Genomic DNA, 25,079 nt, shown 5'->3' with positions numbered 1-25,079 from the left:
CAAGACTGAATATCTGTTTGTCTGAAGGCTTTTTTACACCAACCTTCTCCACGTCACGTTTTCCTGTGGTAGCAGAATCAAACCTCAATCCTCAAGGGACACAAGAACTGCAGGACCAAAGTGTTTTCCTGTCACCTGCAGGTCTCAGTTTGAGCTGAGAATCACCCAAAAATACCAGAGACAGGTGGGGTGTTAATTTAGGGATAATGGATTGATTGGGAAAAGCTGAGGGAGCTGTGGCCTCCAGCTGTCAGCAATACCCCTCATGCAAACACAGTGGGTGCAGAGGATGGAGAGGCATCCCTTTTATAAGTAAAACTGTTGAAATTACTCACCTTTCCTGGCTGAACCAGAAGCTGATGTTACACCTCAGTCAAGAGCAGGGCCCTGCCTGTGGGTCACCCACACCAACAGCTGTGGGACAATGGATTTGGGAAAGGGGGCGAGCAATGGAAAGCAGACTGGTTTCCAGAGAATGGTGAATGGTGGCTGTCTCAAAAACTGGCTGCATTAAATACCCCAGACTGAAAGCTGAATCAATTGCAAATTTAAAATAAATAAAATTAATGGCCAGAAAGGAGATCAGGTTATTAGATGCTGCACACTTGCCATTCCCCTGGTATCAACTTACAAAGGATGGGGTCTTACTGACTCTGGAGCTTTGAGGTTTTTTGGGTTGTACCTTTTTCCACCCTTATCCTTATGTGCTCACCATCAGCACAGCAATGTGCCTTTCATGAAAGGTAAAGCCATTCCTGAAGTCTCTGCTTAACCAGGGGACAAGTGAGTAACAGCAACACACTGGGAGAGAGGCACAAAGCAGCATCTGAGCGTTCCCCACACCCTGCGTGCAACTCTCCAACAGGGACCCGAAAAGTCTTCCTTAAGAAGTAATGTCTTTCCCTCTTAAATTACTGCTGTAAACCCTTGTACACCTACAAGGGAATTTTCCCTGGGAATTTGTATTGTCTGCTATCAAATGACATCAATTACTCCACAAACCAGGCCAAGCCTGTGATATAAAAAGTACATGAACAGATTACGCCAGAGGCAGCTCGATAATTTGCATTATCTGGACACACCTCGGTTATGAAAGACTCAACCTTTTATACATTTAACACAGCCCCTCCAGGAAAGTGAGGAAAACACTGTGTTACTCACAGATTGCAGGCTGATCTCCAAGCAGCCATAAACCTGGAGATCTTGGTCAACATCTGCCTGCTCCCCCAGGGCTGGGAACAGCAGTGTGGCCAACCCTGGTACTCCCACACACGGTGCACAAGGTGACTGTTACTTTTTTGTGCTGTGGCCCAAAATGGCAGAAAGTGGATCTACTTATTGAACAGCTCTTGATGGATAGAGAGCCCTTTGGATTAGGGGGATTCACTCCAGGATAAAGGGCAAATAATTTTTAATCTATAGTTCTAAAAAAGAGGGAAGTTGTGTTACTAAATTCGAGGTTTGCATTTCTGAGTCAAAAAAATGCAAATACAGCTGGCTTGAACAGTCTTACAGCAAGAGGAAGTCATTTGTTTCATACAAACTCTTTTTAAAAAAAAAATCAGATCAACAGCTAAACCAGAAGTAAATGAAGCTCACACAGCTTGCCCTGTCCCCTCAGCTTGCACAAGGGCTGCACCAGGAATCAGTTAAGGACTCCAGCTGAAATGCAAACCAGCTTCCACAAAAAGCTGCTGCAATTCACTCTAAGAGCTATTTCTGCACTAAAAAGGCACACTGAACTAATCAGCACCCTCTCAACTTGTAAAGCAACCCGTGTTTCTTAGCAGCTCATTTCCCTTAAAAAATATCGCTGTGGTGCAAAGCTCCTCTTTGCCAGGCTCAGAGGAGATACAACACAGAAGGGAATTTTCATTTTTGGCAGTTTAAAGCACAGATTTGGGGTTTGGATGGCTAAAATATTTGAACAAAACCCTGAAGAACCACCTCTGACACAGGAAGCCTGTCACAAGATGCAGTGCCAGCACGCTGCTGTGGCACAGGCTTCATTTCTCCCAACTTCTTGGGCATCCGGGTTAAAACAACTTCAGGACAACACAATTTGGCTTTTGAAAGCATAAGCAAAGGGCAATTCCAGCAGAGAAGTAATTACAGTTTGCATATAATGTGCAGTTTATACATGAAGTATTTTATTCAACAGTAAAATGCCTCTCTGATTCACCCAGCCACATGCAGGAAGCAGCAGGTGCCCTCAAGTTAATTTGGAAGGGGAAAGCTTGCATAGTATGTTTTATCCTTCAATATTGCAAAACTGAATGTTCTGTAGGACATCCAATGTTTCTAAAAACAGGACACGAATCTTAGAGCTGTGAAGTATCAGCTTATTAGAGGAAGAAAAGAGCATGAAACCACACCAGTCATGTTGCTGTAGTATAAAAATGTCCCACAACAACCCCCAGTATCAAATATCACAGCAACTTATGATGCTGAATGAAAACACCCAGAAATCCCTCCCCAGACCCCACAAATGCAGGCCAACAATGAACAATCTCAAATTATTTATTAGGAAAAGACAAAGGACTGTTTCAACATTCGTACAGAACAAATGGTAATAAACCCGGGAAAATAAACTGTAAAAAGTAGGCCCATGACAGAGGAGTTGGGTTATGACAAAGCAAATGAAATCCAAACTTCATTCATGCAAACAAGCAGTAAAGAATTATTTACAGTTTTGATGGGATGAATTATAGCATTGACCATATTTGGGCCCAAATCAAATAACTCAGTGACATAATAAAGGGATCTAATCTGTACATTCAATAATGAGGATCTATAAAAAGAAAAATAATTTAAACAATTTACAAGATGGCATAAAAGGCATCATTTACAAGAGCTGTATTAACAGGTGACACAAAGGTATTCATCAGTAATTTATGAATAAAAATTTGTAGCACGTATTTTTACATCACATCTTCAGTGTCTGAACAGTAAACAAGGAAGCAGAGACATACCATGAGTGCAATGTAATAGAATAAGGCAACTTAACCAAATGGCTCTTCAGAGAACTTCATCCTACAAGGGTTTACAAGTCATAAATTTGCCTGCTTGCTCTGTTAACTAAAACAAATGTCTGAAGACAGCAACTGGTGATCACAAGGCCTGCACATGACGAGACAGTAGATGGAAAATTAAATGCTTGTTTGTTAAAATGCCAAAACTCAAGAATGTAAAAGTGCAGATTATCAAAAGCCCTCTATGCCCTAACACCAGCACACTCATTTTCATGTTCTAGATGTTGTAATTTAATAGGTCTCAAAATACTAATTCACTAGTCTTATAAACTCTTTTGCAATGCACAATCTGAAACTAATAACTCCTCCCAAAGCTTGTATTTACAACATTCTTAAGTTGATTGTAGAAGAATTGTGAAATGCTAGCAATTTATAGCAAAGATTAGCAACTGACACATGATATTCCAGTTCATTTCATAGGCAAGGCTAATTAGCACATTTAGATTTTAAAATTACTTTAAAAGGGTATTTTTGAATTCTCAACAGCTTCCCCAAAAGCATTCAGTAATGGCTGAATTTCTTGAAGTTTTAGCAGAGAACACTATTTGTGCAAACAGCTACAATAACAAGATGAAGGCTAAGATGGAAATACAGCAGTGAAGAGTCATCTGTATCCTAATGCACCACGGGAACATTATGGGCCTTACAGGAAGCAGCACAGGAAGCCACACCTGCCAATGACTTGCCACATTAACACAGTCCACATACTCAAAAAAAAAGAATCCCAACAAACCCAAACGGGAAACTTGAAATAAGGCCAAAAAGTATTGGCAAATGATAAAATTTTCAGTCTGTCAAAAGGACCAGGCCATAAATATTTTATTTACAATTTCTAGTTAGAATCTTTATTTTCAACAAATGATTTAGCACCAGCAGGAATATGGAAAGTATCATTACTGTGTTCCCCAGGCAGAAGACCTTGAGGCCAAATCTTGCTCATTAGTTTAAAAGGATCATCTACTCAAGTAACTAGAGTGAGCAGGATTTGGCACTCAGTCATGCAAACTGAGACTGCTCAAACATATTCCATTAGCACATTAATAATTACAAACAGATTACAGCATCTTTTGAGATGTCTTCAGTAAGTGTGTTTTTTAGAATACTTAATATGCTTTACACGTGTGATGTAAACAAAACTAATAAAACAGGTTAATTTGCAGACTTCTTTTAACCTTAGAGTATTTTACCACATATGACAAAATACTGGTGATGTACTTTAAAATATCAATAAAACTTAAAAGAATGTAAGCAGGACTTATCCTTCTGTGATAAAGCATTTTTTAATCTCCCATGGTCATGTCTGAGGACTAAATTCACCCATTTTATCCACAATGATTGTGAAGTTTACCCCCTCTGACTGTGTGTTAACAGGAAATAAAAAAACAACAACCAAACAGTAACTGTTTGTGTCAAACATGTCTTGAGCCCTGCTCTGTGACCTGAAGGTCTTGGTGTTTGACTCACGGATTTTTGTTCACTTTTTAACCTCAGCAAAGCTCTGTTAACATGCTACATGTTTTTTAAGCCTACATAATCCATAAAAAGGATGCAGATAGGAAAAGAGGGACAGGGGAAAGAATTAGTCTTATGTTTAAATGGACTGAGGATAAAAAAGTTGACCAGAACTAGCTCAACAGAACCACACTGACCCTCACCTCTGCTCTGAACTCAACTGAACTGTCTCCTCAGGATTACAGTGATGCCCAGATACCCAGAATTCGAGCAGTGGTTGACTGTAAATTTATTCATTAATGTAAGTTCATGACTGAATGCGAAAGACACCATCTAGCCTTTATCTAGCACAGATTGGCTCTAGAAAAAGACACTTTGATTAGTTCCAAATGTTAAAACCCCACTGTTATTCTGAAACATTTAAAAATGAGAAGTTATTGCAGTTTATGTGGAAGCAGGTGCTTCCTGAAGACCTAAAGTGGATAGAGACAAGGTGTCAGTATTACAGCCCTTGAAGGCACCCTGCACGTGAACTACCAACAACTCAGTGGGAGCAGGAATGTCACAGTACTTCTCAAGGGTTATGAGAAGCCAGAACAGAACTTCTGTTCTCAATATACAGGCTTAGAGTTAAGTGGGACAACATGGTCTCATGTTCTTTCCACTCTGTTACTCTCCAATTATGAACTGAGGTGTTGGCAGAACCACAGAGGTGCTTGAGAGAGGGACAGATCTGCGAAAGGCAGGTCTGAACACCCTTTGGAAATCTTGACCAAAATATTAGATAAAGAGTGCATCAATGCACTTTCTCTTTGAACTGCTAAATATATCAAGACTTTACTAAAAAGAATGAAAAACTCTTTATATTTAAACCTCTGCTGCCTTCAGTAAAGAACACTGAGGACGTGTTCATTCCAGCCTGCTAAATACTCAAAGTGTATTGTAGGAGTTCCTCTCTCAACCAAACTGCAGTTAGCTAAGCAGAATTAGAAAGGTGAAAGTGGTTAGGTCTAATAGCCTGGAATAACTTCATCTAAAATTGAACTTCTCTGTCCAGAAATAAACAGTACTTATCTCACTATAAACCTGCATGATTTTTAGGGACTGTGCGTAATACTTGAAAAGACCAAGCTGGAGGGATGAGACCAAGAAATACAAAAGCATTACCCCAAGATTAAGGGATAGGAAGCCAGAAACCTGATGCTGTTCTCCTGGCATCTCTTGCTACATGGGATTGAAGGGATCATCTCCATGGCCAATAAAATTACCTGCCATTTCACTGGTAAGTAACATTCATTAGGAAAACTCATGGATAAAGTCCCAGTACCATTAACATTGGCATTATATGAAAAAATTAAAAGGCACTCACATGGCTGACTGAGCTGAAAATGATTACACATTCAAAATGAGTTTTGCATTTTACTTTAGAAGAAGTATCACAGAACTTTCCTCTAGAGAAGTGGTTCCACTTGAGAAGACAACAGTAGTCCTGAGAAAACCCCAAATTTTCTCTACTGTAGTACATCACACTGCATCCATTCACCCTAAAGCTGCTTCAACCAGTTGGCTTTGAGGAAATGGCAAGGGTGAAAGAAAAAACAGAGAGGATCAGGGAAAAGCAAGTTACTTCAGTGATTTGTATGAAAGAAACTATCCTTTTCAACCTATTAAGAAGAGAATTTCAAAGAGAAGACTTTAAGGCTTATCTTGCAACTACTTGTGATGCCTATCATTTCTCCTGGTGGTAGAGTCAATCTCTGGGGACTCTAATAACAAGTTCTAAGCTGACAGAAAATGAGATGAAACCCAAAGATGTGGCTTAAATACAGGACCCCTGGGCTTTACAGTAGGGCTTGACAACTGCTCTGGTTGCTCTTGTAACGAAGTACCAATTGTGCTGATTAAAGTAGGAATAGGAAGCCAAATTTTTTAGAAGCTCAAGGGAAGTAAAACAGAGGTAGGGCATACTTTTTGATTCTCACAGTAGTTTCTATACAGTACAGCTATTCAAGAATTACTCCACTTGTTTATTTTGTAACTCTGTACAATTTACTTAAAAAAAAAAAATGTATCTTAGGTCACGTCAACTTCAATTGGTTTAATGAACCATGGAAATTAGGTAGTCACCTGCTATGTGTGCTTTTGGTTAAATATGTAAGTAGCTTCTAACTACTGCTTCATGAGGACTCTCAGTATCACCAAAAGAGAACTGAAGTAGCAATAAACATGGTCTAAAGGAACTGTTTCTAATGGAGCTGTAGTACATGTCTTAAAGTACCTCACTTTGCAAATAAAATATGCAGTTAGTTTGCAAACTTTTCAGCAGGCTGTCAGAACACTCAGAAAATTAAGTTTTCACACAGTTTTATTAACCAAATAAAGTTTACTTCTGATAGTCAATCATGATCCAAAAGAGCAGTATACAGCATTTATAAAGACATTCTATAAAAACCATATTCGCTTATTTTCTGAAGTGCTCTGAATTAGCATTAGATCAGCTGAACTGTGAGTGTAATTTTTAGTTGTTTATGTCTAAAGTGAAACATCAAAAGCAAGCACAATAGAAATGTAGTACAAGTACCGGGAAAAGCAACAATAAATGGAACTGCATTTGCAATTGGCATTGCACTTAAATGAGTTGCCTACTCTAAGGTACTGTACTCTTAAAGGACCACAGAAAATCTTAGAAGATAATATATGATGTTAGTATGGGGCTTTGAGTTGTAAGAAAGAGAAGACTGAAATAGCACACTGGGTTTCTAACACACTAGGTGGGTGTATCTGTAAATACAACACAGCCATGCTGTGGAATACTCAAGCAATCAGTTTTAAAAATACCTTAAAACCCCGAGATATCAATGTGTTCTAGTCTGGTTGCTCCTCATGCACATACAGGAAATATTTAACATGAAAATGTAATAAAATTGGGTAGCTCTTTAGTCCACAAAAATTCACGTAGCTAAGGACTGTATAATGGTCTTGTAAGTTTAAGATCTCATGCCCTGGTTTCAGGACTAAACTTATTACAATAATCACAACTGTAAATTTTAAAAGTCTACAGAAAACCCCAAAGATCAGTTCCAGAGGATGGATTTTATCCCAAGGCCACGATTTGATGTTCCATATTGCAAGTGCACTAAATATTGGTCCGTTTGGTGCTGCAATACAAACTCTGATGCTGTCCTCAACTTTCAAAAACAAACTTCCCAAATCCAAAAGTAAGCTAACAACCTTTCATTTTCAGCATCTAATTAGATTCTGATCAACTCTTACAAAATTAAGTAGAAATCACAATTTCAAATTAGTAGCCAAAATTTTCCAAATCTCCACAGAAATGAGCCAAAGCACCGGAATTATGAGGTCCTGTATTTAGTCTATTTTATAAAGATTTCTTCAATTCTCTCAGGCTTTGTGGTACCTTTACAAATAATGATTCATGATGGCAGAACTGATAAAAGAGACAAAAAAAATCCAGAACGCATTTTGGAAGTCATGCCCTCAAAAAAAACCCAAAAACAATGAAACATGAAAAAACCTGTGTTCATTAATCACCAAACTCTTTTCCAAATCCAATCAAAGACAGAGGGATCTTCCCAAAATACCAGCTGAGTTTTCAAATAAATGAACAGTGCAAGTGAATATTTTCATGAAACTTTCGTAACATGAAATGCTTAATCTGCTGCTTTGGCTGATTCTTTGTATTTCTATTCTTCCCACTGAAAATTAAAGCATTAGTATTATTTCCATTAGACATAAAAAATAAAATAATTACTGTTCTTAACTGTGGGAAGAAATGGTCTACAGATTCCTCTCATCTTGTAGATAGTACCTTGCTGTTTTAAAAGTTGTTTTCTGTAAGTACACAGGGGAAATTGTGCTCATAATATACTAAACTGATGAAAATAATTTTTCATTCATTAATTATATACAAAACTGATGGGCCTAAAGCCTCAGGAGTAAACTTGCAATATTTTCATGCTGAGCACTTAATGGTTTGGCATTCCTTTTGTCTTGGATTTCTGGAAGGTTGTTTTCAGAGGATGTATTGCATATTATGAGTTCACCACTGGCTACATGTACCAAAGAATATAAGTGATAACCACAGTTCACTTTCCAATGCCCAGAGTGAAACCCTTCCTTAGAACAGCAATACTCAGTAGCTAATCACTTCTTATAAACAGTTACAGGCTGTTTTCTTCTCCCCTCCCCAGATTTAATTCCCATTGCCATAAACAAGTGTTGTTCAGGTGGAAAATAGTTCAGTGTAGTGACATCTGGTATCTCAACTGAAATTTGGCAGCCCAAGCAGAGCACCAACAGCTCCGAAGTATCCCTGTTGAAAAAAAAAAATAAAAAATTTCAAGTTTAAGTAGGGAATTAAATTTTGCACTACTCACATTTTAGTGACAACCACCATCTGATGGACCAATGCTACAGAAAGCACTCAGAAAGCACCATACACTTTTAATATATAATATTCCATAATTTTTTAAAGCTTTGTGAAACAAAGCTTTTTATCCTTCTCATCTAGATTAACTTTGGGGGATTTCACACCAAGCCTCACCATACACTGCAGGGCTTCTAAGACAGTGAATCCTAAAGAATGGAAATCATCTTTGGTTCCTTTTTCTTAGAGGAGCTGCATATTGTGGTTGCCAAAAGATCTTCACTACCCACAGGAACACTGTTCCTAAAGTACGAGTTAAGAATTTCTTAAATTAACTGCACCTCACAATTTTTGACCCTCTGCTTAACTGCACATAAAGAACCACGTTCTCCTGCTGGATTACATTCCCTCCTGTGGGGGAGTGAAATGTTCTCTCTCCCTATAACTATGGAATACTGAAGTGTTTGGAATATACACTTGATTAAATGCAAGAGTTCAAAATTTACCCAAGAAAAACCTGAAGAACTGACAAGGAATCGTTCTGTTATTATTACAGACACTGGCACAGCCTGTCAGTCCTGGGATAAGCAATAAAGGAAAAATGTTGTGGGAATCAACTGAAGGGGAACAGATCTAATGCTGTAATATTTGCAGACCAACAAACTGAGGACAAAAACTGCCAATCCACTGCCAAGAAGCTACAAATCTCCCAACTGTTGCACCTGTAATCTGCTTGTATTTTAATCAAAACAGGTGAAAACTCTCAGCATTCCATACTGGTGAAGACAGCAGAAGCTGCCCCAAAGCAGGTCAGCCTGAGAGCACAAAGTCACTACAAGAGCTCTGAGGGGTCTGTGGTGGTATGAAAGCTGGCCTTGTCAAAGGCAGTCTCAACTTTCAGGATGTTGCTCAAGCCCAGCAGAGAACAATGGGCCCGTTTCAAAGGCTCAAGCTTTAGATCTCTGGACTCTTTGAAATACAACACTTACTATTGTTTCCATCCAAACTTAAGAAAGACTGTTGACCCTGGGCACAGACTTCAAGATTTTCTTGTCCCTCTCCACAGATCCACAGCGTGAACTGAGCTACCCCAAAGTGACTGAAGTACTTCCCTGGCAGAGAGCTGTTCCCAGAGAACCAATTCAGCACAACAAGCCTCCTCTTATTTCTAATGTTTACTGAGTACTTGGTGCCTCAGGATATCGCACGAGAGCTACTCAATAATGCATTTTTTATTTATGGTGGAACAAGGCACACAGATAAATGAACCACAGCATACCTCATGTTCTAGGAACAAGGCCTTCAGCTGGCCTTTTGACCAGTAATCCAGTGCATACGCAAGAAGCTTCATCGACAAAGTATTCACACGCAAAAAATTGCCAACAAACACAACTCTGTTTATTTTCTAAAAAGAAAAGAGAAAAACAGCAAAGGATTAAGACTTTTCACTGCTTAACACAGCTTTGAAAAACTGAGCTATGAAAGAGCAGGCTGTCTCGAGCAAGGAAATAAACCCACAAAACCCAAACAACCCACAATTAAAACATGGATTCAAAATTTAAAACATGGCACACTCGGGGAAAAGGAAAGTCGGTGCGACCCACAAGAATTAAAGGACTTAATTTACAGACAAGTAGCATTTGTGTTGCAAATTAAGTGAGCACTTTCAGTAATTAAGCCAAAGAAACAGCCCAGCTACAAGTGAAATGAAATGAAAGATAGTTCTGTTTGGCAGAGAAGACTCAATGCCTTCATAGCCCTGTACAATGCTGCTTGATCCATATGCAACAAGGCAGCACTGTAAAGAAGCCGAAGACAGTAAGACATGGCAGGTGTTCCTTTCATCTTCAGACCTCAATATACCTCAGCACAGGATCAGGCCAAGAGTTAATACTGCAGGTGAACTGTGAATTTTAATCAAGTGAAATGGAAAAAGGGAAAAATCATTTAATTTTCCCCATTTGCTGAAATAAACCCAACGTTAAGTGAAAGCAACATTAAACACTGGTTTAATGATACAAGAGGAAGAACCAAAGAAAATTTAATCGTGTTAGTTCTTAGTATAGTGCTTATATAAACACCTAATTACATTAAATCAATAAAAACATTCATTGTATCTAAGTTGTCATACTAGTTTTTGTAACAATTCAATCTGTAGTCAAATGACTAACATGGGACTGTTTTTCGCCATCTTGATTAGTTCCCAGTGAAGACAAAGTAGATACACCATTAAGGCACAAACCCATAATTCTGTTCTGCTGCAGGAAGCCAAAATAATTACATTCATTTTACCTTTATATATCAGTTCAAGATATTAGTTTGTATATCCCTATTAACTGTTTCTTATGATTTGTAGTTCTGTGACATAGCTGGAATGACACCAAAAAAATTGGAATAAAGCTAGTTTGTGCAGTTTACAAGTTCTGATTTGTCCTCCTTTACTCCCACTCTTAAATATAAATTTCACACATTTGTCTCAGTCTATTAATATGTACTTTCAACTTCACTCTCATTTTAACCCTTTGTTATCAAGTTTTGCCATAAAGCAAAAAGCCAATATTTACTTAATACTCACAAAATGAACTTTATTCTCCAAGACAGACATGAGAAAAAGTCAGAGAATAAAACTGAGGGAGACCATGCAATATTAAAACCAGAAAAATGTATTAGTCTGGCTCCTAAGCAAAAGGAGGGTTTTGCAGGTAACAAGGTAGTTGGTAGTTGTGAGGGGATCACATCCAGAGATTTTAAGCAGAGTTCTAAATACAGTTACCCATAGTCTTTACCAGGAAAGCTGTTACTAAACCTCATTTTATCCAAAGCTTGTTCATAATGAATAAGGAAATCCCTGGTGCTCAGACAGTAATGCCTTCTATGCCTAAATTCAGTGTTCTTCCACAGCTTCTTGACTGCCCGTGGTCCTATTGAAACTGAACACACAGTGGGTCTGCTTAGCAGGACTTTGAGAAATAGAAGATGACAGGAAACCAACTTGGTATCAACCAGCAAGGTGACAGGTGTCAAAACAACCTGAAGTCTCAAGAGTCAGTAAAAATTAAAAATAATGCTTAACTAGAAGCAACACTTTCCACAGGCTTCAATTAGAGAATAATTTCAGCTTGAAGAAACTGCTGGAGGTCATCAGGTCCCATGCACTGCTCAAAGCAGGTCTTGCAGCAACTTAAATGCAGCAGTTGCTCAAGTCACATATTCTGAAACTCTCTGTTTCAGGGCTGTTTTCATACTCCCCAGGTGACCCTGCCTTGGCAGGCGAGTTGGACGGGATGATCTCCAGAGGTCCTTTACTACCCTAACTATTCTGTGATTAAAGTACTAAGAAGGGGTTCAGAATATTTTGATTGTCTTTGGAGAATTGGGACATGGATCTCTTTGCCAGTGGGGAGGGAAACCTGACAAGGAGTGCCTCCAACCAGCTTTGTTAGGGAATGGAGCCCAAAGCCTGCAGGGAAGTGAGGGAGTAGGGGAGCACAGGATGTTGTGATGAAGGACTTGAAGTGCCCTTGCTAAACCAGGATGATTGTGGGCACAACCCAAGGCTACACAACACTACATGAATTTCCTCATTTCATCTGAGAATGTACTAAAAGGTTTAAAATTATACATCATTTTAGCAGTCATTTAATCTGAAAACAAATAATAGATCTGTAGATAGATCACTTCCTTGTCAGTTTTTACCTCATTTACTGCACACATCCGGGCAATAGACCCAATGTTATTGGTGATGGTGACCAATATGGCTCTTGCAAGATCTTCTTTACTAACAGACTCTCTCTTCTCTTTGTAGATCATATTCCCAAAACTAGAATAGGAAAAATTTCCATTAATTAGAAGTGATTTATGTGCATTCAAAGTAGTAATTTCAGAATGTAATTTTTATGCTGTAACAGAACCTAAGTCTCATGTTTGTTCTTGAGGAGCTCCCTTTCAAAGTCTGTGTTAAATACAGCAATTTAACACTACATGTGTATTTATTCCTTCACAGCAAACAGTCAATCTTGTTACAACAATGACACCCAACAAAATATTTTTGTTCAGGTTGACTTCCATGAAGAACCATCTACAGCAAAATGCAGTCTTGGTATTATTCTAGTATGGGGCTATGTTTTGGATTTGTGCTGGAAACTGTTGATAACACAAGGATGTTTTCATTATTGCTGAGAGGAGTCAAGGCCTCTTCTGCTCCTCAGCCCACCCCACCAGCAAGCAGAATAGGGTGCAGAAGGACTAGGGAGGGGACCATTCTGTTCTGTTCCATTTCTGTCCTATTAAACAATCTTTATTTAAACCCAGGAATTTTGCTTTATTCCCCCCCATCTCACTTGGGGAGTGAGTGAGTGGCTGTGTGGTGTTTAGCTACCTGCCAGGTTAAACCACACCACCTCTGCACTTCCTTCCTGCCACTCCTGTGATCACCTCACATAAAGCTGTGTATGACATACCACATGAGCTTTCTTCAATATCTAGCAGGCAGGCACCTGCAGTTGTCTGTGTCTTTAAACCTTCTAAAAAGCTAAGGATATATACTTTTAGGATAAAAAGTAACTTGACAACAATAAAAGTTTGCAAAAAAGCAGTTTTCTCTGCATTAATAGTTCAAGTCTTGTTTTCTAAGCCCCCCAAACCAACAAAAGAAGCAACAAGGAGACTCTTGCTTACCTGGATGCTACAGCCCATCCTGGCAAGCCAAATCTTTCATAGTCTCCTCCATAAATATCCCGAACCAGCTTGTCAGCATGTGTGCTGTCTCCTTTGGATGCCATTTCCAGAGCTTCTTCAAAACTTTCACAGCCCGTCAACAAACTGCACAAACCAAGAAAGGTCCCTCCACCTAGACTAAGGACAAAGGAAACTAGTTGCTCTTAAGTAGTATTTCCTCACATGAAAGATTCTTATGTCTGACTAACAAAATAAACAAATAAAGCCCTTCAATTTAGACACCAAGCTGTTCGCTTTTCTGCTTAAGGTTCACTTCACAAACAGCTGTCAATCAGTTTCCCGTTATTTTAAGTCACTTACAAGAAGGTAAGAGCTAACAAATAAACTCTCAAAACGTAAGCTGGAAGACTTAATGAGAGACAAACTCCTCAAATACCCACATCATGCCACTGACAGATCCTTGATCATTTACTGTAAAACACGTGTGGACACATCTGGTCTTATGGAGCAAGAGAAACACAGGTTCACTGCACACGTTATCAAAACTTAAAACCTACAGAACTCTCACTATGGAGCACTTTTATCACTTATTGATGAATAAGAAACTAAACTCCTCAATAACAGAACCATGGGAATGGGCTTCAACGACTGCAACTGTAAATTACACATAAAATACTTTCCCATACTACAGAGTGAAGAAAAGAATAGGTGAGGGAATCAGGGAGAGGAAGCACTTCAAAACCAGAAAGCTTGTTGTCCCACAGAGTAACAAACCCAACTCAGGTGTTTAAGTTACCTTGTTCCAGTTACTCTTTTATAGTTGTCTTTGGAATGGACTGATAAAATACTGACTCCTGAACCAATGTTAACAACCAGCAGTGGGTATGGATCATCCAGGTTAAAAGGCATCTTTTGGCATCTCTCGGGGTCTGAGGCATTTTCAAAATAATAGCACTCTGCCTGGCCATTGAAGCTGACAGAGTCTATGTACAATAAGCCTTTGACAAGGCAGTCAAGCTCATCCAGTTTGTGCAGCTGAAGGTTTCCAATCTGTGTTAGGAAAGAAAAAAAGACTGTGTCAACATGTTCTAACATTGCACAAACATGCTACAAATTTATGAGTATATCTGTACTGCCCAACTTTAAGAAGCTCTCTCAGGCGACTAATTCAGGAACTTCAATCTCAGTATAATGCCAACAAAGAATTCAGAGGTAAGTTCTGAATACATCAATTAGCAAATCCCTCTGACTATAAATCTAGATCTCAGACCTGAATCAAGAACAGACAGGCAGTATAAATATCTGCTTTGGTAAGCTCAAAGATAACTTTTGAGATACTCAGACATTAATCCGTTGAAAAATTAGCAACATTTTTCACCAATTTAAATCAAAAAAAAGGTCACCAAATACCCTCAAGGCCCCACTGAGTGTTATCTTAGTGGAACTCGCACATCCGCACATCTTTTCAAGGTTTGTGGGTTTCCTCCCCCATCTTACAAAGTCAAACAGTCATTTCTAAGATGTCAGCAGATAAAAAGCTCAATGGCATCGCACTAACTATCCTTGCAGCTTCATTAATGCTCCAAGGACTATCAGAAAACCACAGGGCAGAAATTCTGAGGGGCTTTAGGCTCACTTCCTCAGTTTGGCACTGGACATTTAAGCTGCTGTTCTCTCATAGAGCAGAAAGACAATTGAACAGATGCTGTGGATTCCACGAAGGCTGTAATTTCCAATACTTAATACAGTTCATAATTAATAAAATTTGAGCACTGCAGAGTTTTTCAAAATACTGATTATCTAACCCATCATCAGCAATGCTTTTGGCATCAGCTCCAGGGTACCTACTGTGCGAAAATCTTCTTCGAACTTGTACGCGCCACCGCCGGTGGCACAGAGCACCGTGTGTAGTGTTGAAAAGTTTTTGTTTCTTCCCATTTGGATAAAAGTAGGCAAATCATGAGTTGGGAATCGGATAAAGTGCAAGTTTCCTCTTCGAGCAAAAATGGTCAAGTCTTTCAGCTCCAGGTGGACGTCCCGAATGCCAGTGGACCCATAGGCTACATTGGAAGTCAGGTATTTGCGGATGCTCTTCAAGCTTTCAACCTCCTCCTGCTCCTCCTCTGCAGTGATGTCAATAGGTTCAAAATAGGCAAGCTTCACCAATGTTCCCCCAATGTCCATGCCAAACCATGGGAAAGCTGTGAAGGTACAAGAATTATTGTTAAACAGACAAAGCCATACACAGAACTTAAGAGTTAAACCGATGCTGTACGACTTTTTCAACAAGACATTAACAACAAACCCCACAGGAATGAGGAATTAGCGCTCATTTCAATTACATGACCTTAAGTATCCCTCTGGCCACAGGTAAAAATGGGAAAATTGCTAATTTTTGCTAAAATTCCACACATTTAAATGCTATTACATGCGCTCAGAAAGCCCAACTAAAACTCCCCAAACTATACCATATCTTTCAGACCAACTCATAAACAAAATTCAACCACTTTTTTTTTACTGAGAACAAAGGATTAAAATAACCTTCCCTTCTAAATTAATAGCTCTGACGCACTTCAGCACAAAGACTGCAATGCACACGGGAAGAAAGCAGGTTACACATTAGAGCTGGCAACAGAGCAGGACAATATTCCTCCTCTAACAGCTCCTCACACAACATGTTTGAGAGAGAAGCTTTAATTTACTTGCACGCACTTTAAAAACTAGCACAGTTAAGATGCCCAATTTATATCTCTTGAAGTTAAAGAGATAACAAAAACTTCTATTCATAACTACAAGCAAACCACAAAATTCATATTACTGAATCTAGGTTCCATTTTTCTTTCCTTTTTTTTTTTTTTTTTTGTACCTTGGCTAGAAGAGGGCATTTCTGCACCACAAAACAACAGTAAACCAAGTGCTTTGCCTTTGTCACTTCTGTGGCATGACTGCCATTCCTAACAGGGATTTTATGGTCTATGACATGCAGGACTATAATTTGAATATGCCTGCACCAATAACTTTTCCCAACCATGCACAGTGAAATAGATACTCAGTAACTCTACAGCAAAGACAACATCTTCATCTGAGAGTTTTCCCACCATCATCTCCCAGAAACAGTATTTAAAATTTAATTTGTAAGTTTGACTTTGAATATCCAGTTGGGAAGTTCATGTTTTTATTTTCTAACTGACATTATAACTTGCTTGTTTTGCTTGCCCTTTATTTTTTTTTAGAGTTCCAGTTTATTTCTTCAGATGCAATTCATATCTTACAGAAACATGAAACTCAAGGACAAAACCAAAAAGATGTTAACATGTTCATGATGAGCAAGATGCAATTACACTGAATTTACATTACTAGTGGGATCTATTCTTGAGAAGAATGATCTACCAAAACATTTTAATGTATTTAGGTAAGGCTGGCTGTGTGTCAGCTCATTTATGAGTGCTAAAGTTAAAAAGAAATTTCAAAGTTGCCTCAACTTTCAGGAACGGGTGCCCAGAGGATATTGTCAGATATTAACAAAAAAGATTTAGTTGGTTACCTTACTCATCTTGAAAAACTGCATTTAAATACAAGAGTAAGTTCTGTGAGCAAAATCTAGCTCCAAGTGGAAATAAAGAAGGTCTATAACCCTGATATCTGTTGTATAAAGTTGAGGTCTAAGCATAAAGCCACACATGAACTGATTTCACAACTGCCTGACTTCTTTACCCTGTGAATCTGGACATAAGAAAATTTGTCACCTTACTGTTTGACCACAATTAGCTGATGATTTATTAAGTGACCTCACCAAGTTTCAGCCTCTTGCAATAAACGATGTCACAAGACCAAAAGCAAAGAAGGGAAGCTGATTCACCCAACAGACCAGAACATGTCTGCAGGAGTCAATCCAACCCATTCAGAATTTAACTAAGACACAGCAAGCCAAGTAGTACCTAAAATATTTGTGATTCTTTCTGCTCAGAGGGCCTACTGAATAACTAGGATCTAGTCCTTCACAACGGGAAAGAGGGGGAAACAGCTGAAAGTTCAGGCAATGAGCCTAACGAAGATTTGGTGCAAGTCATGCCTGTTTGTCAGAAGATCCACCACATCCCATGTTAAATGATCCAAAAGGCTTTTGCAAATACAGTGTTAGTCACACCTCTAGAAATCTCAAGGTTTATGAATCAAGTATATCAAGTAAAAAACTGAACTGTAAGTTTATTCCATAATTTAAACAGGAACGCATTTTATCCTGAAAAATGTGATCATGCTGCACAATATCAGTTTTCTGGGTTAACTGAGTGATCTTAACAGCCATTTAAGGATTTTGAAACTGAAGAAATAAGTCTGTTTTCACCTCTGTGACAAACCCCAAGAAGTTTCACATTTTTCTATTGAAAATTTGTCAAGATTTGGCTGGTAAGTACATTGCTCAAGTTTCATTTGCAAGGTGGAGGAGTTGTGACAAGCAAGTGGGCCCACGTCCTGTTGACTTACTCCTTATACCAGCAGCCCAGAAGAAGGAATTACAAAAGGATTCTTGTGCTTGTAAGCCACTCTTGATTGATTTATATTGATTTTATTACAGGTGCAGCCAGGAAAATTACAGCCATTTTGTGTTCCAAACACAGAAGGGGATACACATACGTGGCAAGAGCACAATCAGCTGAGACTGCAAGGATACAAGATTTATCCGTGCTTGAGCTGCCTTTAAATAATGGAAATACACTGATTCTCCTGAATTTTAATATAATTGTACATGGACACAACATAGAAACCTCGTATTTCTGCAGCCTTCAAATCAGATCGCTTTGGGAGGACCTTGGTGCAGAATCCATCCTGTCTGGATGCAGAGGGATTGGAAAAAACAGGAACCCATGTGGAAACACCAGTTCCTCTTCCAATTACTGGAAGTGTTTTAATTTGCAGGGTTAAAATAAGGCCACAGAGAGAGATTCAGGATGGAGGACTAGCCAGAGTACTATGGAGAGTTTCCTACAAGACTTCCAGCAACCAGGCTAATCCTGACAATGCCTGAAGGGGACACACAGACTTCAAGTCCTGCCATACGTACAAGGAACCTGTGGATCATTTTAAACCACATATATGAGCTCTCTGCTTAAGGGGAGGCTGCTGCTCTTTGAGGCACGTTTGAAGCACAGTTTTCACTCTTACACAGCATATCTGCATCAGTAGCTGGTATGGTCTCTCAAATCCATGAAAGATTTCTCAGGCAGTCTTGTATTTGAAAGCTGGCTTGGAACATGACAAAAATAGCGTGGTGTGTACCTTGGGCTGAGAATATATAAATGACTCTAAAAAGTATTTTTATACTTGTATCTGTGGGTCATGCTTCTCTAAGTGAGAGATGTAGGAGAATGCCAGCAACAGAATCTTTTGGAAAAAATATCCCCAGACATCAGCTTGATCCTTTCAGCAGTCACAGTTAAAGAAATGTGCCTGGATGAAACCAATACCAGTTACACAACCTTCCTTTCAAGCTTATAGGTCTGCACAGACCAGGTTTGAGGACCTGCACAACTGTAACAACCATTCCACAGCTTCACTTCATAAAGAGAATCAATTCCTCTGCATTAAAACTGGGCTTTTTCTACAGCTCTAGGGGATTAGGTCATGAAAAGATTTTTCTCAGCTCTTCCTCTTTGTAACTATTCTTATTTCTAGGAAGATACCACAAAAAGTGATGCACAGCTCAGAAGTATTCCTTGCTGAGAATTCGACCGCTATTCACAGAACAAATCCAGGGCCCATCTTTTCAAAGTTCAGCTCCTCTCCGCAGAGGTCAGCAACAATTTGAAAAAAAGAAAAGTAAAACAGCTTTTTATTCAACAAGCCCAACTGCCTTGGATAGACTACACAAAACTTCAAAAACATGCATACTGCTTTTAGGAACTCAAGCCAGGCTCTGTTTAAGAATACACAAAACACAGATTTTTACTATCTGAGAAGAGACAGATACATGAAGTAGAACATTAACTGGGAAATCAAAACCCATACGGTGTTTAATGTGATGCTTCACACCAAATTTAACTGTCTCCAGGATAGCAAGCGGGGGATCATAACATACAACCTCCTTAATTCCAAATACAGATTTTCTTCCACTCCTTAGCTCTGCCAGGAGCCACTGTGGTCCCTACCTAGACACAGCAACCAGGAACCTTTGCTATAAAGCAACAGATTGTTCCATACATGCCATGAAGAAGCTTTGACGGGCAACCCCTCAAAAAATCCAGATGTTGAAGAGGATTCCTTAGCACTGCTTCCTGCAATGTAGAAAAGCACTTCCCGCAAGGGAAGAGCACTGTGCTCATGCAATGATTTAGCAGTTCTGCTGAGTAAGAAAACCCTATGCTGGTGGCTGTTGGTTGTTTTTTAAACCATAATAATCTTTAGAGATACACAGGGAAGCCTCGTTCTCTTGTGTCTGCACTTCTCAAGTTCTTGGTGTACACAGTTACTGGCAGAAATCTTAAGGTTATTTATATCTTATCATATAAGGTATTTATATGCCAAAGGAAATAATTACAGTAAAAAGTCTCTCATGCCAATACAAACACAAAGGTTGAAGTGTTTTCCTTTTACATGGGCTCTGCTTCAGCAGAGCAGAGGACCTTCGAAGCTCTCCACCCAGACCACACACTAGTATTCTGATTTTGCACACTCACTTTGGATCCAAAGCTACAGGAAGTACAAACTCAAAGACTTTACGACTCTGCTTATTCAGTCAAGTGTAAGATTCTTCAGTTTAATGCTCTATTTGTATTTAGCTTTCAAAAACCGAGAAACAGATTCCTGTCAGCCTCTTTCCTAAGAATGTAATGACACTTCTGAAACATGAACACCTTTGAAATACTTCCTTCTCACTGTAAGATAAAGTAACATTCTGGGTCAACCCTGCTTTAAATTAACAAGAACCAACCTTCAAAGAAGAGCAGCTAACTTCTACTTCAAGCTGGGAGCTCTGAACCACGGGAAAAAAACCCAAATTCACAGCTGTCAGTGGCAGCAGAGAGCAGCCTACATCACTTTGTATCACCTTTGTAAGAAAGCTTATGTATTATTAAGACTGTTGCACTTCAAATACAAATGTAGCCCAGGGAACAACTGCCAAAGGGTGCCAAAGTTTATGATTCTATACAGCCCTAAAATAAAGGGAAGGAAAATGACCATGAAATCCATGAAAACTTCAGCTTACTCCTGCCAGCACTGCAACAGTTCTTTATGAAAGTATGCAGTATTATCAGTTCTGATGCCCAAAACTTATCTTCTAATACAGCCTTTGATAATAAAACCTTGATCCTATTCCTACCCAAATACTGACAAGGCAAACAAATATTTAAAAGTTATACTGAACTACTACACAGTGTTTACACAGAAACTAAATGTATCCTGCAGTTTCTCCAAATGCATTTTCCCCTCTGTACGTACATCCATTCTTACACTTCCAGTGCTTCCCTAAAACATGTGCATGCAGCAGAGTAAAACCTGATGGCAAACTCTACCAGCTGAATCAGCTGGCAGGCCAAGGCAGCTCATGTGTGCAATGGGATGAGCTAAGGGAGAGCACACCAAAGGCTGTGGAACTGCTAAATCAAGCAGGATTAACCTGATGGGTAGGCAGCAAAATGTCCGGGGATGTACATGGGTATGAGCCTCTACAGAGCAAAACTGCACTTCAAATGTCCTTAGCTCTTGAGGCACTGGAGACTTTCTCACCTTAACAAGTTTTGTCACAGGTTTTTGGTTCAAATATCCAAAGTCCAGCTCAAAATACATTTGGGCCGGACAGAATTAATGCATAAATTAAATGTATCTGGCACACCCTGGCACATCCTCCCATTTTTCTTTGTGGGAAAACTTCTCCATCACGCTCCACAAACTCCCTGCACTTTCCCACTCAGCCACCTCTAATCACGCTCCGTAACAGCCACAGTTACCAGTGGGAGGACAGGTGGGAATGGGCAATTACTGCAATTGCTCTTCATGAGGTTCATCACATCCACAAGTGGATGCCATATAAAGCTACCACAAGACAACACATCACTGCTTTCATCTTCTCTCTCCTTGCTCATTCTCTTAATTTTGTTGACATTTCAGCAGCCATGTCTTTGGGGATAGGTGTAATTACAGTGAGATACAGCATGCAGAGGCATAATTTAACACTCACAGATACACTGTGTTTAGCACAGTATAAACTGTGCCTGGCAGTATTAATATATTATTAGAAACATATTTTTCAACTGCACACAAATGAGGACCTGTAACATCTGCTATTGGCTAGTAATCAGCTTTCAAGGACTAATAAGAAAATGCTAGGATACCCAAGATTATGCAGCAAGTTCTATGAACAAAAAAAAAATCAATTTAAAATAAATTCTCCATCAATCTAAATGGATTTTCATCAATTTTACTACACCAATCCTGCATGGGATCACTGTGTCCATGATGATTATGTGTCCATAGAACCATATTAGAGAAAATAAACTCGAAATTTTCATCTTTTCTTTATATTGATACAGCACTTTGCAAATCTCTGCTATGCATGTTCATCTTTAGTGTGTCTCCAATCGCCTCAAGGGAAAGGAAGGCATTTGTTCTCAAACTATTTTCAACAAACAATCAAAAGGAACGCACTGTAAAAAGTAACATACACAGTGTACTAGATGTTAGAAGTCTCTGCCTTTCCTTCAGCAGTGCATTACACTCCAGAGCCAAGAGGAAGGGCTCCAGCTCCCCTGGAGAGCACAGCATGCTGGCACAGTCCCTCTCGCCTTCCTCGCCAACATGCAGAGCTCCCTCTGAATGAGTGGCTGCTCTCTTCCCTGTAGGCAGATCCCACACAGCAGCAAGACTCCGCTCTCACATTTTTCATCTCAACCCACAAATAACCTTTGGAGGTTTCCTTGAAAATTGCCAGCCATTCTCCCCCAGAGGCATTTCCTCAGAAGAGTTATCACGCAACTGCTGCTTGGAAGGTTCCTCCCGGGGTCATCTGGTCCGACCTCTCACTCACACCAGCAGGAAAACTACCAACTCTAGATGAGGTCAACTATGGCTTTGTCCAGCCAAGGCTTTAAGACCTCTGAAGTTTTTCAGGAATCCTTCTCAAATGGAGACTCCACAACCTCTCCACTGCCACACTAACTTAGTACAAAGCTTTCCCGATGTGAATTTCTGTTCTCCTCCTTTCAAATGCCTGACACCTCCCATCCCCAGCAGCTGAGATTTAAATGGCCCTTTACAAGCCTCTTCCAAGACAGCCAATCTCAGAAGCTGTGTTCCACAAATTCAGCTGGATTTCTTAGTTTTTAGTCCATCAAATTAGCAACAACACTAGCCAGATGAAGATCTGGAAGGGAGGACCACACAAGCATGTCTAGGCAGAGTATCCACATCAGAAGCCCTGAACTGGTTGGGTGTCTCCATTATACCCTCTCTGATGACTGACATGACAGGCAGTGCAATTATGCCTTTTTTCCTGATGCCAAACATCACAGATGAAAGCAAAGGTAGGCTAAGGCAATCTTCTCAGTTCCACTCTGCAGATTCTTAAGTTAAATAATGATTAACCATTTTTCCCCTGCATCAAATTTGGCTCCAGTACAGATGATTAGATACTCACTTGGTCTAAGGAACATGCACCCACCCAGCAATTGTGTTGAAAATTATCTACAACTGTCTTAGCCAAATAATATGTCAACAGTCTAAAAGTGGTATTGTAAGCCTAGCTTTCATGTCAATGTGAGCAGTTAAGCCAAACTGACAGGAGATTTTGGGCAGCAGAGCCCCTGAACAGCAATGGACTTCTCCATCTTCAGTACTTTTGTGGATCTGCTCCTCTTCAAACATTCAGCTGCTCTCACGCTTCAGTCAATGTGACTAACCAGGATGAGAGATCAGCAAAATGAGTCTAAAGTTCATTGCCTAAGAAACTAAGTGCTATTATCTTTAAAACAGCCATCAGCTTCAAAGTATGTTCAAGAGTCCAGAAGAAATAAACTAAATAGTTTGACACTGTATTTTTCCCCTCCTGCCTCTGCAGTTCCAACTGTTTATAATTCCCATCATGAAACCAACATCATAGGTCAGGTTCAAGAAATGGAAGAGTGCAACTACAAGTGTAGCATATTTGAGCAGCTAAAACTCCTTGATAACATTTGTATTGTTATTTAAACATGAGATTTAAATCCACCACTACACAAAACAAGTCTTTGAGGTCCAGCAGAGACACTCCTGAAATTAGCAGGTTTCTGCACTAGGAGCAGCCATACTCTCACAATTTTAATTATCAAACCACTGTAACATTTTACAGCCAATTACTGCTTCAGAGTCTTGATAACATTCCTTAATATTATACCAGGGAAAAAAAATGCTGTCTGAACTGTACTCTTCGTAAACATCACTACAGTAAATTGAGGAATTTCCACACACTGGCATTAACAAGAGGTGATGACTAACTGGGCACTACAAGATGCGTATTTAGTGTTTCCAAACAGACCACAAGAAACAAGGTGTACTTTCACAGCTTTTATAGCTATTTCTAGAACTACACTAACACTCCCTGTTTTAAATACGTGTTTGATGGTTTTCTTATTGGGCAGCTCAAACAATATATCTGAAACATCCCCTTTCAAGATCCTCTTTTAGCTGTATGCTGTTCATTTGCCATGCATGCCATAGGACCAACAGCAGGCCTAGAAATTCGGGACCAGATATTTTTTCTCCACAGTAACTCACCCTGAAAGTACTTCTTGAAGTATGATGACAAAGAAAAAGATGCTTAATTCGGTTGAGCAATACCTGCATCCCTTTCAGCCAAGGCACACCTGTATTAGCTTGACAGGTGTGTTGACTTGCACAGCTGTAGATCGTTTGCATGTAGATTAACTTTGCTCAATCCATACCTCTCTTCCCACAAAGAAGCACCTGTAATCTTAAGACATTTTGTTTGCTTTCACCTGAGTCTGAACCACGTTTGTGCCCTCCAAAACAAATACGGTGCTCAAAAGCAATAAATAGTAAGGATATTGTTACAGCTGTGCTTATTAAAGGGGAGCATCCAGCGTATTTTAAAGACCTGCACCCAAATAATAGGAAATATTCTCTCTAAAAAGAATCGAGAGCTGATTAGCGCTTAAAAAGCCACCTGCGCAGGTGTTCGGCACAGCGATTAAATACCATCTCCATCAAACACATCACCCACACCCAAGGAACCGATGATATCGCTTTCTAGTCAAAGAGAAGCCCTTCCCCCGAGGGTCCCGCGAGCCCCGACCCCTCCCTCAGAGGGACGCACAGGATCGAGGATGGTCTCCGCGGGCACCTCCCGGAGCCATGGCCGGGCAGCGCCCGCCGCGCCGGCCCCGCGCCCCCTCCCCCGGCCCTAAGGCCCGGCCTTACACGGCTTCTTGGCATCCTTGATCTTCATGGCGCTGCGGCGGCGGCCAGGCTCGCTGCCGGCCGGGGCGGGTCTCCTGTCCCTCGCCTGATGGGGCGGGCAGCGCCGGCGGCTCGGCGGGGCC

At 39.9% G+C, this 25,079-nt stretch overlaps 1 protein-coding gene across 1 annotated transcript; it reads right to left on the bottom strand.

Moving 5' to 3' along the window:
* Positions 1 to 2,502: 2,502 nt before the first annotated feature.
* Positions 2,503 to 25,079, bottom strand: PANK3 (pantothenate kinase 3). The gene is made up of 7 exons (XM_027682426.1): positions 24,958 to 25,079; positions 15,397 to 15,749; positions 14,345 to 14,598; positions 13,549 to 13,725; positions 12,568 to 12,691; positions 10,151 to 10,276; positions 2,503 to 8,817 (listed from the first exon to the last, which is right to left on the bottom strand). The coding sequence occupies exons 1-7, from the start codon at positions 24,983 to 24,985 to the stop codon at positions 8,767 to 8,769; spliced, it is 1,113 nt and encodes a 370-aa protein (XP_027538227.1). The 5' UTR covers positions 24,986 to 25,079; the 3' UTR covers positions 2,503 to 8,766.

Source organism: Neopelma chrysocephalum, unplaced genomic scaffold (genome assembly GCF_003984885.1).
Source record: "Neopelma chrysocephalum unplaced genomic scaffold, ASM398488v2 Primary Assembly neopelma1_63, whole genome shotgun sequence".
Classification (NCBI taxonomy): Eukaryota; Metazoa; Chordata; class Aves; order Passeriformes; family Pipridae; genus Neopelma; species Neopelma chrysocephalum.
This window is presented reverse-complemented; position numbering and strand designations above follow the sequence as displayed.